At 45.9% G+C, this 14527-nt stretch overlaps 1 protein-coding gene across 1 annotated transcript in view; it reads left to right on the forward strand.

The window, feature by feature from the left end:
- Positions 1-14527, forward strand: part of acoxl (acyl-CoA oxidase-like) — a 348406-nt gene that overhangs the window by 20274 nt on the left and 313605 nt on the right. Inside the window, exons 6-7 of the mRNA XM_085997863.1 lie at positions 81-195; positions 13361-13447. Of these exons, the coding sequence (XP_085853989.1) occupies positions 81-195; positions 13361-13447 (202 nt within the window). The remainder of the gene's footprint in view (positions 1-80; positions 196-13360; positions 13448-14527) is intronic.

A 14527-nucleotide genomic window follows, 5' to 3' on the forward strand; every position in this document is an offset into this window, starting at 1 on the left:
CTAGCAAGGATCTCGTGGTTTTGGGAAAAGAGAAAAGAAAATTTGCAATAAAATTAAATTAAATCTCTTATACCTTACAGGAATTTATTATTCACACTCCGTGTGAAGATGCAGAGAAGATGTACATTGGGAATGCAATGAAAGGAAACTATGCTGCTGTGTTTGCTCAACTAATTGTCAATGGACAGTTGCTAGGTTTGTGTATTTTAACTCTAATGTTTCTGTATTGCATCTGCTACGTATTGGGGTGTTGCAGTACGTTGGGGAAAAAATAGCACCGACCATATTTTCATGTTCAACAAATGGAGTAAATTTTACTATCAGTTGTGAGCACTGCCTGTTGGATGTTAAGAGGCTGGAAACCAGTGCTCTAGTCCCTGCTTCTTATTCTTTATTTAATTAACAGATTTGAGAACCTATGATTAAGTGATAAATCTTGACATATTTATTAGTTAATGGCAGCATACTGTGTAGTACATGTGTGCAATACATCTATGTACTCACAAGTAGGAGACCCATCGAGCACTGCAAGCTTGCACCTCACCAGGCAGTTCGTAGTCTTGAGTACACCACAAGTGCATCCCACTTTTATACCATTAAAATATCACACCTACTGTCGTCACAGGATATGGTGTAACGTACTTTGTCTAAAACTGACCTACGCAGGTCACATCCAGTTCCCTTATCTTCAGTTCTCTATCACGTTTCCCATATATTGCTCTGCTGAACACATTTCAATACTTTTCCATCAGGTTTGGGCTTGTCTGTCCATTGCAGTGTATTAACCCATACTCTGTCATAACCATAAGTTCCATCTAAGCTAAGCATTCTACTTATCTATAGTTAGTTTTATCCAATACTGCGATTAGTTCCATCTATGCTCATTGCTTTTAATTCTGCTTTCATGCCCACTCTTGCTCAAACAGCCTGTTCTCTATATTCAGCAGAATTCAGTTTAGTCTCTCTAATTGGCCTATACGCTCACTAGCTCCCTATATTAACTAGCACATGATGTTCTTTACCTATGTCAAGCTGTTAAGTTATTATAATGCACGTTATCTATCCTACACTGCCGTGAGAGGTGCAATCTGTCTCAGGAGTGTTTGCTCCCACTGCACCATCTAGCCTAGATAACACAGATCACTAAAGTTTACATTGCTCACATCAGAACTTTTAAGGCCCAAACAAACCTGTTCCTTTTTACTGAATCAGTCCCATCTTTTCAATATGCCCACATTCTCCTTTCTTTCCATAAGAACATAACATAAGAACATAAGAAATAAGAGCTGGAGTAGGCCAGTTGGGCCTTCGAGCCTGCTCCGCCATTCAACAAGGTCATGGCTGATCTACCTCAACTCCACCTTCCTGCACTATCCCCATATCCCTTAATTCCCCTAGTTCGCAAAAATTTATCGACCTCTGTCTTGAATATACTCAGCGACTGAGCATCCACAGCTCTCTGGGGTAGAGAGTTCCAAAGATTCACCACCCTTTGGGTGAAGAAATTTCTCCTCATCTCAGTCCTAAATGGACTGAGACTGTGACCCCCCCGTGTTCTAGATTCCCCAGCCAGGGGAAACATTTTCTCCGCATTAACCCTGTCAAGCCCCTTAAGAATTTTATATGTTTCCAGGAATACATCCACATGTCTCTTGAGCCTGTTTGTACTGTCTGCCCCAGTGTGTGAGTGACTCAATGCAATTGCTGCTTGCCCTCTCGCACACCACTTTGTCGCTGTGCATCAAGCAGCTCGGTCACCTCCTTTGCAAGAGACCAAAGTCATTGTAGTTTGCAAATAAAACAGATTAAATGATTCCTACCAATTAGGAAAAACAGGTGGCCGTTTGTTAAATATTGCAATGTGTGTGGTTGCATGGCGGGGAGGAAGCGTTCAGCCGTGCTTTGCAGGGTGGGGGGGAAGAGGGCGAAGCATGTGGCTACATTTAGAAAGGAAGGAAGTGGAAATCATATGGGCAAGGAAGGTGGAACTGTGTGCCAATGTTTGGGGAAGGAAAGGAGGGGACCAGTGCATCATAAAAGGCTAAGAGATTTAACTTTTTTTTATTCATTCATGGGATGTGGGCGTCGTTGGCAAGACCAGCATTTATTACCCATCCCTAATTTCCCTTGAGAAGGTGGTGGTGAGCCGCCGCCTTGAACCGCTGCAGTCCGTGTGGTGAAGGTACTCCCACAGTGCTGTTTGGGAGGGAGTTCCAGGATTTTGACCCAGTGATGATGAAGGAACAGCGATATGTTTCCAAGTCAGGATGGTGTGTGACTTGGAGGGGAACTTGGAGGTGGTGGTGTTCCCATGCGCCTGCTGCCCTTGTCCTTTTAAGTGGAAGAGGTCGCGGGTTTGGGAGGTGCTGCCGAAGAAGCCTTGGTGAGTTGCTGCAGTGCATCTTGTAGATGGTACACTGCAGCCACGGTACACCAGTGGTGTAGAGAGTGGATGTTTAAGGTGGTGGATGGGGTGCCAATCAAGCGGGCTGCTTTGTCCTGGATGGTGTCGAGCTTCTTGAGTGTTGTTGGAGCTGCACTCATCCAGGCAAGTGGAGAGTATTCCATCACACTCCTGACTTGTGCCTTGTAGATGGTGGAAAGGCTTTGGGGAGTCAGGAGGTGCATCACTCGATACAGAATATCCAGCCTCTGACCTGCTCTTGTTGCCACAGTATTTATGTGGCTGGTCCAGTTAAGTTTCTGGTCAATGGTGACCCCCAGGATATTGATGGTGGGGGATTTGGCGATGGTAATGTCACTGAATGTCAAGGGGCGGTGGTTAGGTGCTCGCTAGCCGGAGATAGTCATTGCCTGGCACTTGAGGTTTTTAAAATTGTGAAGAGTTTTGATAGGGTGAATAGGGAAAGACTATTTTCCTCTGGTTGGGGAGACATTGATGAGGGGTCGTTAATTTAAAATGGTCACCGAGAGTGTGGAGAGAGGTTCGGAAAATTTTCTTTACACAGCAGGCTGTTGGAGCGCGGAATGCTTTGCCAGAGGGAGTGGTTGATGCAAAGGTCATTGCAAGATAACCTGAATTGGCGGAAGATGTAAAGCTCTAGTGAGATAGGGAGGAAGTGAAATCATAACTTTTTGAATATAACCACTCAATCAATTCTTGAATCCCATGTCTGTGTGTGCGTGTCGGGGTGCGTGTCGGTGTGCGTGCGCGTGTCGGTGTGCGCGCGCGTGTCGGGGTGCGCGCGCGTGTCGGGGTGCGCGCGCGTGTCGGGGTGCGCGCGCGTGTCGGGGTGCGCGCGCGTGTCGGGGTGCGCGCGCGTGTCGGGGTGCGCGCGCGTGTCGGGGTGCGCGCGTGTCGGTGCGCGCGTGTCGGTGCGCGTGTCGGTGCGCGTGTCGGTGTGCGTGCGTGTCGGTGTGCGTGCTTGTGCGCACGCACACACCGACGCGCATGCACCCCGACACGCGCGCGCACCGACACGCGCGCGCACCCCGACACGCGCGCGCACCCTGACACGCGCGCGCACACCGACACGCGCACGCACACCGACACGCGCACACACACCGACACGCACCCCGACACGCACACACAGACATGGGATTCAAGAATTGATTGAGTGGTTATATTCAAAAAGTTATGATTTCACTTCCTCCCTATCTCACTAGAGCTTTACATCTTCCGCCAATTCAGGTTATCTTGCAATGACCTTTGCATCAACCACTCCCTCTGGCAAAGCATTCCGCGCTCCAACAGCCTGCTGTGTAAAGAAAATTTTCCGAACCTCTCTCCACACTCTCGGTGACCATTTTAAATTAACGACCCCTCATCAATGTCTCCCCAACCAGAGGAAAATAGTCTTTCCCTATTCACCCTATCAAAACTCTTCACAATTTTAAAAACCTCAAGTGCCAGGCAATGACTATCTCCGGCTAGCGAGCACCTAACCACCGCCCCTTGACATTCAGTGACATTACCATCGCCAAATCCCCCACCATCAATATCCTGGGGGTCACCATTGACCAGAAACTTAACTGGACCAGCCACATAAATACTGTGGCAACAAGAGCAGGTCAGAGGCTGGATATTCTGTATCGAGTGATGCACCTCCTGACTCCCCAAAGCCTTTCCACCATCTACAAGGCACAAGTCAGGAGTGTGATGGAATACTCTCCACTTGCCTGGATGAGTGCAGCTCCAACAACACTCAAGAAGCTCGACACCATCCAGGACAAAGCAGCCCGCTTGATTGGCACCCCATCCACCACCTTAAACATCCACTCTCTACACCACTGGTGTACCGTGGCTGCAGTGTACCATCTACAAGATGCACTGCAGCAACTCACCAAGGCTTCTTCGGCAGCACCTCCCAAACCCGCGACCTCTTCCACTTAAAAGGACAAGGGCAGCAGGCGCATGGGAACACCACCACCTCCAAGTTCCCCTCCAAGTCACACACCATCCTGACTTGGAAACATATCGCTGTTCCTTCATCATCACTGGGTCAAAATCCTGGAACTCCCTCCCAAACAGCACTGTGGGAGTACCTTCACCACACGGACTGCAGCGGTTCAAGGCGGCGGCTCACCACCACCTTCTCAAGGGAAATTAGGGATGGGTAATAAATGCTGGTCTTGCCAACGACGCCCACATCCCATGAATGAATAAAAAAAAGTTAAATCTCTTAGCCTTTTATGATGCACTGGTCCCCTCCTTTCCTTCCCCAAACATTGGCACACAGTTCCACCTTCCTTGCCCATATGATTTCCACTTCCTTCCTTTCTAAATGTAGCCACATGCTTCGCCCTCTTCCCCCCCACCCTGCAAAGCACGGCTGAACGCTTCCTCCCCGCCATGCAACCACACACATTGCAATATTTAACAAACGGCCACCTGTTTTTCCTAATTGGTAGGAATCATTTAATCTGTTTTATTTGCAAACTACAATGACTTTGGTCTCTTGCAAAGGAGGTGACCGAGCTGCTTGATGCACAGCGACAAAGTGGTGTGCGAGAGGGCAAGCAGCAATTGCATTGAGTCACTCACACACTGGGGCAGACAGTACAAACAGGCTCAAGAGACATGTGGATGTATTCCTGGAAACATATAAAATTCTTAAGGGGCTTGACAGGGTTAATGCGGAGAAAATGTTTCCCCTGGCTGGGGAATCTAGAACACGGGGGGGTCACAGTCTCAGTCCATTTAGGACTGAGATGAGGAGAAATTTCTTCACCCAAAGGGTGGTGAATCTTTGGAACTCTCTACCCCAGAGAGCTGTGGATGCTCAGTCGCTGAGTATATTCAAGACAGAGGTCGATAAATTTTTGCGAACTAGGGGAATTAAGGGATATGGGGATAGTGCAGGAAGGTGGAGTTGAGGTAGATCAGCCATGACCTTGTTGAATGGCGGAGCAGGCTCGAAGGCCCAACTGGCCTACTCCAGCTCTTATTTCTTATGTTCTTATGTTATGTTCTTATGGAAAGAAAGGAGAATGTGGGCATATTGAAAAGATGGGACTGATTCAGTAAAAAGGAACAGGTTTGTTTGGGCCTTAAAAGTTCTGATGTGAGCAATGTAAACTTTAGTGATCTGTGTTATCTAGGCTAGATGGTGCAGTGGGAGCAAACACTCCTGAGACAGATTGCACCTCTCACGGCAGTGTAGGATAGATAACGTGCATTATAATAACTTAACAGCTTGACATAGGTAAAGAACATCATGTGCTAGTTAATATAGGGAGCTAGTGAGCGTATAGGCCAATTAGAGAGACTAAACTGAATTCTGCTGAATATAGAGAACAGGCTGTTTGAGCAAGAGTGGGCATGAAAGCAGAATTAAAAGCAATGAGCATAGATGGAACTAATCGCAGTATTGGATAAAACTAACTATAGATAAGTAGAATGCTTAGCTTAGATGGAACTTATGGTTATGACAGAGTATGGGTTAATACACTGCAATGGACAGACAAGCCCAAACCTGATGGAAAAGTATTGAAATGTGTTCAGCAGAGCAATATATGGGAAACGTGATAGAGAACTGAAGATAAGGGAACTGGATGTGACCTGCGTAGGTCAGTTTTAGACAAAGTACGTTACACCATATCCTGTGACGACAGTAGGTGTGATATTTTAATGGTATAAAAGTGGGATGCACTTGTGGTGTACTCAAGACTACGAACTGCCTGGTGAGGTGCAAGCTTGCAGTGCTCGATGGGTCTCCTACTTGTGAGTACATAGATGTATTGCACACATGTACTACACAGTATGCTGCCATTAACTAATAAATATGTCAAGATTTATCACTTAATCATAGGTTCTCAAATCTGTTAATTAAATAAAGAATAAGAAGCAGGGACTAGAGCACTGGTTTCCAGCCTCTTAACATCCAACAGGCAATCGTCGGGGGGTGCGCGCGCGCGCGTCGGTGTGTGTGTGTTCCCTTTCTTAAAAGTGGTCAGAGCTTAAATAAAATCAGAAAGTTATATATGGATGAGTGAGGCCATTTGGTCTATCTTGCTCATCCTGCGATAGAAACCTACAACCACCTCCCTACCCCTATTGCAACATGTCACTGCCATTTGAATGTCTTGATTTCTTGCACTACCCGACCCAAAAACCATTCCAGGTATTGATCCCACTATGAAGTGCTTCCAGACATTGCCGCCTTTCATCAGCTTGTATACGTCTCCTTGTTCTCCAGTCGTGATTTAACTTGAAATAATGCTCTGGATTTACCATTTCTATTCCACTTAGAAATTTCTGTAAGGCCCCCTCTTGTGTGCCTCCCTTTTTATTAAGTATATAAATTGTGGAATAAAAAAAAATGGAGTTTTTAAAAATAATTTTTGGGGTGCGTTTTGTGCTCATTAAGATGAAGGGTGTCAATTCTTGGGAGTGGGACAGTTTTCTAGTTTTGCATCTGTGTTCACATTTCGAGCGTACAGCACAAGCAGCTATATCGTCGGGCTCCAGCTATATAGTCGAGGTCGGGCTCCAGCTATATAGTCGAGGTCGGGCTCCAGCTATATAGTCGAGGTCGGGCTCCAGCTATATAGTCGAGGTCGGGCTCCAGCTATATAGTCGAGGTCGGGCTCCAGCTATTCTGCCTAATCTGAAGAACTCCTTTCTGCAACCGATTCATAGCCACTCGGAACTGAACTGAGACTGCTAAATTGTCTTACTCATTAATGGTGAGTGGTGCTATTGGACCTGTAATAATTGCTAAGATCGAGTGACCAGCAGACTAATCTCTGCAGCCATTCTCATACCTGTGAAAATGATCTCTGCGATTTATGGTATTGATGAAATAATCTCTTCACGCCGAAGCCCAATCCTTTGAAAAAATCCCACCAGAATCATAGAACGATACAACATCATAGCACAGAAGGAGGTCATTCGGCCCATCTTAAAGAAATGTTCCAGTGGTGCGGTTGCCCTCGAGCACCTAGCCCAAATGCCCATTATTCATGAGAGCTTTGACAGTGAGTGTTTTTTTGACCATGGAACCTGTGCTGGAATGTTTAGAAATTGTTAGAATAAGCTGCATTACTGCAGCAAACCACTGCATAGAAAAAAGTTGATACTTTTTTTTTACCATTTTTAATACGCACACGTATTTGTCTCATCCCTTCTCGTGTGCCGCTGTTGTGGACTGAGGATGGAGCTTTGATTGTGAGCTTTGCAGATATTCTTGCTTGCAGCGCCCTCTGTTAGTCAATGAGTGCAATTACTAATCGAGTTTAAATTGTGTATATTACTCGTGTGGTATATTTTCTCACCAGCTTTCTCCCCTGCTCCTCCGCTCTGGAGGTCACACTCCGTGTTGTTTCAGTGGTGCGGTTGCCCAAATGCCCATTATTCATACGTGAGCTTTGACGGAGTGCTTTGTTTTTTTTTGACCATGGGGCATTTCCGCCAAACCCAGTCCTGTCCTTGCACCTGCATTTGCTGCTGTGGTCCCTGGAGCCCAGGGGCGCCCAGGCCAATGTTAGTCACTCACCACCAGGTTGTTTAGCGCTCTTCCTTCCTCGACCGTCCAGACCCCCTTTCCATCTTTGTTTCCCCTCCTCCAGTGTGGCTTCCTGGCAGCATGTTGACCGTCTAGAGTCAGAACAGGAGAGAGAACGAAAGACTTGCATTCATGTAGAGAATGTTAACGTTGCAGCCTTGACCTCCAGCGTTATTGTTGGACTGATGATGTGAATTTAACTGTGACCTGTGCAGTTCATGAAGAATTTGTGTGCAATTTTCTCTTTGGTACTACAACACAGTGTGGCTTTTTTTTTTTGACTGTTCTGCTTAAGGCATGATTTGCTCTCATGGAGTTTTGGGTCCATAAAGCACAGGACATAATCCCGCTGGTTCCCTACACTGACTGTAGCACCTGGTGCAGTGTTGGTGCTGGTCTGTAGTTCTGTCTGGTTGAAGATCCATTTGCCCTTTTGGACCTCGTTGTTTCAATTAGTTGATTCAAGCAGCTTTTCTTCCAGCTCATTGATGATATCCTGCACGTTTTGCTCTCCATTTCTTGATGGCTACTCTACTCTTTAAATCCAGATTGGGTGTGCAATGCTGCCGGTGTGTTGCTTAGCTCTAGCTCCTGGGAGAGGCAAAACACCAGAGAAAAAAAAAAAGTAGGTCAATTTCGTGGGGGGAAAAAACCTCTTGAATTCCTATCCGATCCCTTATGGCAATCGAGCAGGCTCCTGGAGACCACTGTCCATGATATCACTACTCAAAGTAAAGCTGCCCACCTTCTAGAACTCGAGATGTCTTTCGCTCACAGGAGATTGCCCAGCTCCCTTCGGAGGTCAACAGCGAGTCCACACTCCCCGCATGTACTGGTTGACATGAATCTTGTCATTCATGTGGAAATGACTTATGAAATAATACTGGGCGGCCTGCTGGTGGCGCTGTCCAGGGAGAGTATAAACACTCGGGCATGGGCCCAGCTTGCTCAGGACATTCTTTAACAGGAACTAGTGAAGGACAACTAGATCTCCATGTTGAAAAACAGTTGATTAAAGCCTTGTTTAATACTCCGACCAAGTGCCTGGTAGTTTTCTTGCGTCACTGGTCATCTATTCCAGAGGTTGACGGCTCTTTGTGAAAAGAAGTACTTCTCCTGGCACCTGACCTGTAATGCTTTTGTAACTTGAATTGATGCCCACGAGTTCTCCCCTACCTATCTAGCTCAATCAACTTGTCCATTTGAGAGATTCTAAATCTGCTATTTTTAAATATGTCCATCATATCACCTTGAAGTCCATATTTTTTTTCCAAGAGTATAAAGCCCTAGTTCCCTAACCCCATCCTGAAGGGTCCTTCTCTCATAATAATCATAATCATAATCAACTTTATTGTCATTGTTAGTGCACAAGTGCAGTACAACGAAATGTAGGCTTGCGGCTCCCGAGAGTGTACATTTAGATTAAGACATTTAAACATTCAACATACATTTGGCTTGTAATACATTAACATAAGCATAACCATAATAAAGTGCATTGGCAGATGTGCAGGCTTTAGAGTTTATTTGTGGAGTTCAGTAGGATGACAGCCCTGGGAAAGAAGCTGTTCCTAAATCTGGTCGTACGGGTGCGAATGCATCTGTAGCGTCTCCCAGATGGCAGGAGGGCGAACAGACTGTGGCTGGGGTGGGTAGGGTCTTTGCTGATGGACCGTGACCTCCGTAAACAGTGTTTCTGGTATATGTGCTCTATGGTCGGTAGCCGGGTGCCGGTAATGCGTTGGGCAGTTTTGACTACCCGCTGCAGGGCTTTCCGGTCATAGTAGCTACAGCTGCCATACCATACTGTGATACAGTTTGTCAGGATGCTCTCTATTGTGCAGCGGTAAAAGTTAGAGAGGATCAGGGGTGACAGGTTACATCCCTTCAGCCTCCTTAGGAAATATAGGCGCTGCTGGGCCTTCTTCACCAGAGAGGAGGTATTGAGGGACCAGGAGAGGTCTTCCGTGATGTGGACTCCGAGGAACTTAAAGCTGTCCACCTTTTCCACCACAGCCCCATTGATGTGGCTGGGGGTGTGACTTCCGCCTTTAGACTTCCTGAAGTCCACAATGATTTCTTTGGTTTTCTTGATGTTAAGGGCCAGGTTGTTATCGGCGCACCACTTCACGAGATGCTGGACCTCCTCCCTGTAGGCTGACTCTGCACCCTTTCCAGGGCCTTGATATCCTTGCCATACTAAGGGACCAAATCCGGGCACACTGTTCTAAATGCGCCCACACCAAGGTCTTGTACAAGGAAAAGATTGTACCACTAGTGTAATTATTGAATTGTCCTAGCTACTTGTGTCCTAATGCCCAATACGCTTTCACAACAGCCTTGCAAAACTGGTCAGATTCTCGTGAACTATAACTCCCAGGACTTTCCCCCGCTCTGCAGCCTTGAGTGGGAAGCCCTGTTTGGTGTATATGTGCCTGGAATTTCTGCAGCCCAAATGCATCAGGCTGCGCTTGTCTACATTGAATGACATCTGCCATCTATGGGTCCATTCCCCCCCAATTCTTCTAGATTTCCCTGTAGGCTATTATTTTCATCAAAGATCCTAACTCTCGCACATACCTTAATGTCATCAGCAAACTTAGGGACTGTTCCCTTCATGCCTTTATCCAGATCATTGATAAAGATGAAGAGTCATGTCCCTAACACTGATCCCTGCAGGACTCCACTCGTGATCTTCTCCAAGAAAAACTGCTGCCATTATTAACTACCCTCTGTCTACAATCCCTACAAGATGCAATCTTACTTGGCGGTCTTTTGATCAACACTTTATCAAAGACTTTTTGAAAATCAAGATGAATGGTAACTACTGGACTTCCGTCATCCACTAACTTTGGTGAGACAGGTCCTCCCTTTTACAGAAACCATGCTGCGATTCCTTAAAAACCTCAGCTCCTTCTGGATGATCATACAGGCCTTTCTCATAATAACTTCTATCAACTTGCCTAGAATTGAAGTTATACTAATGGGCCTATAGTTCCCTGGTCCTGACTTACTGCCCCTTTTAAATGTAGGCACCACCTGGGCTACTCTCCAGTCCATGGGATCTCCGTGAGCTGTTAAATATATGAGCCAGTGGGTCTGATCAAGATGCTGGGAACAGACCTTGGGAGCTTGTTCTTCAGGCTGTATATTTTGTTATTTGGGAAGTGATCAAAGTCTCATCCGTAAGAGCGAAAATACAGGCTACAACCAAAGAGAATAACGTACAATGAGAGATTGCACTGAACCTCTTGGAGTGTTGAAGACAGAGCGTACACAATACAGAATGTTTAACCGGCCGCACTTGGAAAAACTTGTTTGCAAGTTTTGTCCGAAACTATTTGGTTGTGTGAACCAGATGTTGCAGGATGTCCTTAGGAGCCCATACAGGGATAATTCACAGGTCTAAGTGCAGAGATCTATAGAAGGTGAGGTGTGTGGCATCCTTTTGCGACTTGGCTACATGTTCCCAGATGCAGCTCAGTCATATCTACACAGACCTCATCCAATTAACTTTGTATTCTGTTGCCTTAATTGTCTGACACAAATAAAAATGGGCTTTATTGTGAGGTGCATGTATATTTTCAAAATTCCTGCCATCATGCAAACAGTATTCCATTGTAGATTTTACAAAAATGTCTTACTTTGAGCATCACACAAAGGCTTAAGTTTTCAATAAGAGCTATTTGCTACGCTCCTTATAAATAAATATCACCATCTGATAAACAGGTTAACGTTACAGGTAGAGACCCTTCGCCAGAACACGATTTGTTGGAAAATTAGTTGAACAGTTGATCTCGTCTGCTCAGATTGGCTCCCATGTTAGAACCAACTCTTGACGTCTCCATTCTTGCAAACTACCGCCCCATCTCCAACCTCCCTTTCCTCTCCAGTCCTTGAATGTGTTGGCACCCCCCCATATCTGTGCCCATCTTTCCTGCAACTCCATGTTTGAATCCCTCCAATCTGGTTTCCGCCCCTGCCACAATACCGAAACGGCTCTCATCAAAGACACAAATTACATCCTTTGTGACTGTGACAAAGGTAAACTATCCTTCCTCGCCCTTCTTGACCTGTCTGCAGCCTTTGACATAGTTGCCCACTCCATCCTTCTCCAACGCCTTGCCACCGTCGTCCAGCTGGGTGGGACTGCACGGGCCTGGTTCCATTCTTCTCCATCTAATCGTAGCCAGAGAATCTCCTGCAGCGGCTTCTCTTCCCACTCCTGCATCGTTACCTCTGGTGTCCCAAGGATCTATCCTTGGCCCCCTCCTATTTCTTATCTACATGCTGCCCCTCAGCGATATCATCTGAAAACACAGCGTCCATTTCCACATGTACGCTGACGACACCCAGCTCTACCTCACCACCACTTCTCTCGACCCCTCCACGGCCTCTAAATTGACACACTGCTTGTCCGACATACAGTTCTGGATGAGCAGAAATTTTCTCCAATTAAATATTGGGAAGACCGAAACCATTGTTTTCGGTTCCCGCCACAAACTCCGTTCCCTAGCCACTGACTCCATCCCTAACATCTGTCTGAGGCTGAACCACACTATTCTCAACCTTGGTGTCATATTTGACCCTGAAATGAGCTTCTGACCACATATCTGGGGTATAACTAAGACTGTCTATTTCCACCTCCGTAACATCGCCCGTCTCCGCCCTTGCCTCACCTCATCCGCTGCTGAAACCCTCCCATGCCTTTGTTACCTCTAGATTTAACCATTCTAACGCACCCCTGGTTGGCCTCCCACATTCCACCCTACGTAAACTTGAGGTCGTCCAAAACTCAGCTGCCCGTGTCCTAACTTGCACCAAGTCCCATTCGCCCATCTCCCCTGTGCTCACTGACCTACATTGGCTCCCGGTTAAGCAATGCCTCAATTTCAAAATTCTCATCCTTGTTTTCAAATCCCTCCAGGGCCTCGCCCCTCCCTATCTCTGTAATCTGCTTCAGCCCCACAACCCCCTGGCAAGTAACATTCGCACCACACAATTCATTTCTCCTGTCCTATAAATGGCCAAATGTCCCATTAGAGGGAGAGGGAAAATAACCTTCCAGGTGAGGAGAATATTATTCAGTGTAATTGTCTAGTTTGGACCAGAAGTTTGTATACAGCTTTTTCTCAGTGGCTATCATTTTCTCTGGTCATTATTGAGTCGCAAGCGATGTAAGAATGTGGGCGGGGGCCATTGCCATATTTATGGAAAAACTGGTGGTGAAAGATACATATCTCTGATGAACAAATAAGTTGTAATCGGAGGAGAGGTAACCGCTTGCAATTTTGCTTACTTTTCACCTGCCCCCTTAACTTATTTTGAAAAACTAGGAATGGTGTTCTGCTTTTAAGATGTCTTAATTCTGTGTATTTGTGTTTTTTATATACCAGGGCCTCACTGTTTTATTGTGCCTATTCGAGATCATTCTGGCAATGTACACCCAGGAGTCAAAGTGATTGACATGATGCACAAAGAAGGTGAGTTGGCTAAAGGTTTTTGCGGGAGGTCTGGGCTAAACATAATGACTCGTAATTTGCTGTCAAAGTAACGGCTCGTAGCGCTCGCCGTTATTTACGCGCAAATGCTGCAGCAACTTTAGGCGAGGGGCAGATGCGCAGTTAAACACACAGATCCAAATGTTGCTGTCTTGAGATGCCGGGCCGCTCCGCCGTTAGCTTGGCGAAAACAGTATCTCACTGTCTGGTTCACCATGGAAATGCATCGAGCGGCGTGAAGATACTGTACTTGCGCGGTAGACGCGAACTAAACTCGCCACCGAAAATTAGAGCTGGTCTGAAGTGACCCAAGGAGCCTGTTTTGGAGCCATTTATGGTCCACGTATGTTTAATTAAATTAGCTGTTGGGAGATTCACTTAACGATGTGCTGAGTGTTAATTACTGCCAATTAACCTCTCTGGCACTGTTGGCTATTTAAAAAATGTAAAATTTTAAATTAAAGATTTAAATTAAGGCTTTGACACTGAATTCTCCATGATCACCATTAGCGCCGCTTTGTGACTGGTGGAAAGCACGATTGATATGAACCAAGTCCGTCTTCTCTTCCATTTGAGTGCAGTGTTAGAGCAGCGATCCATTTACTGCAGGGCTGCTTGCCAAAGTCTCCGTGCATACGCCGTTGTAAGCCTTGTGAAAGGCCCCTCAAGTTCCGGGTTTCCGCATGCGTGAAAATCCGGAACTTGCGATCTGTCGAGGTGCGTCTGCCTGCGACCCAAAAACACTTTCGCTGGCACAGAACTACTGCCCGGCAAATGCCTACAAAACCCTTACGCCTGGTAAAAGCAGGTGTGGGGCCTGCTTTCACCAGCGTAAGGGTTAATATAAATTTAAATAAAAAATTTTAAAATAAAAAAAATACACAAACGCTTAAAATTCATTTATGTAAATTTTGGTCCCGATTAAAATGTTTAAATTATTTTTCAAAAAACTTATTTTTTATTGTGAAGGCTTCATTAAAGGAACTTTTAATTAAGTGCGAAAATGGGAACTTTATTTTTATTTTAACTGTATAAGTTCTTTAATTATTTGGGTATTCCATT

The sequence above is a fragment of the Somniosus microcephalus genome, chromosome 9 (assembly GCF_052327205.1).
Source record: "Somniosus microcephalus isolate GS21.2 chromosome 9, FLI_Smic_1.0, whole genome shotgun sequence".
Classification (NCBI taxonomy): domain Eukaryota; kingdom Metazoa; phylum Chordata; class Chondrichthyes; order Squaliformes; family Somniosidae; genus Somniosus; species Somniosus microcephalus.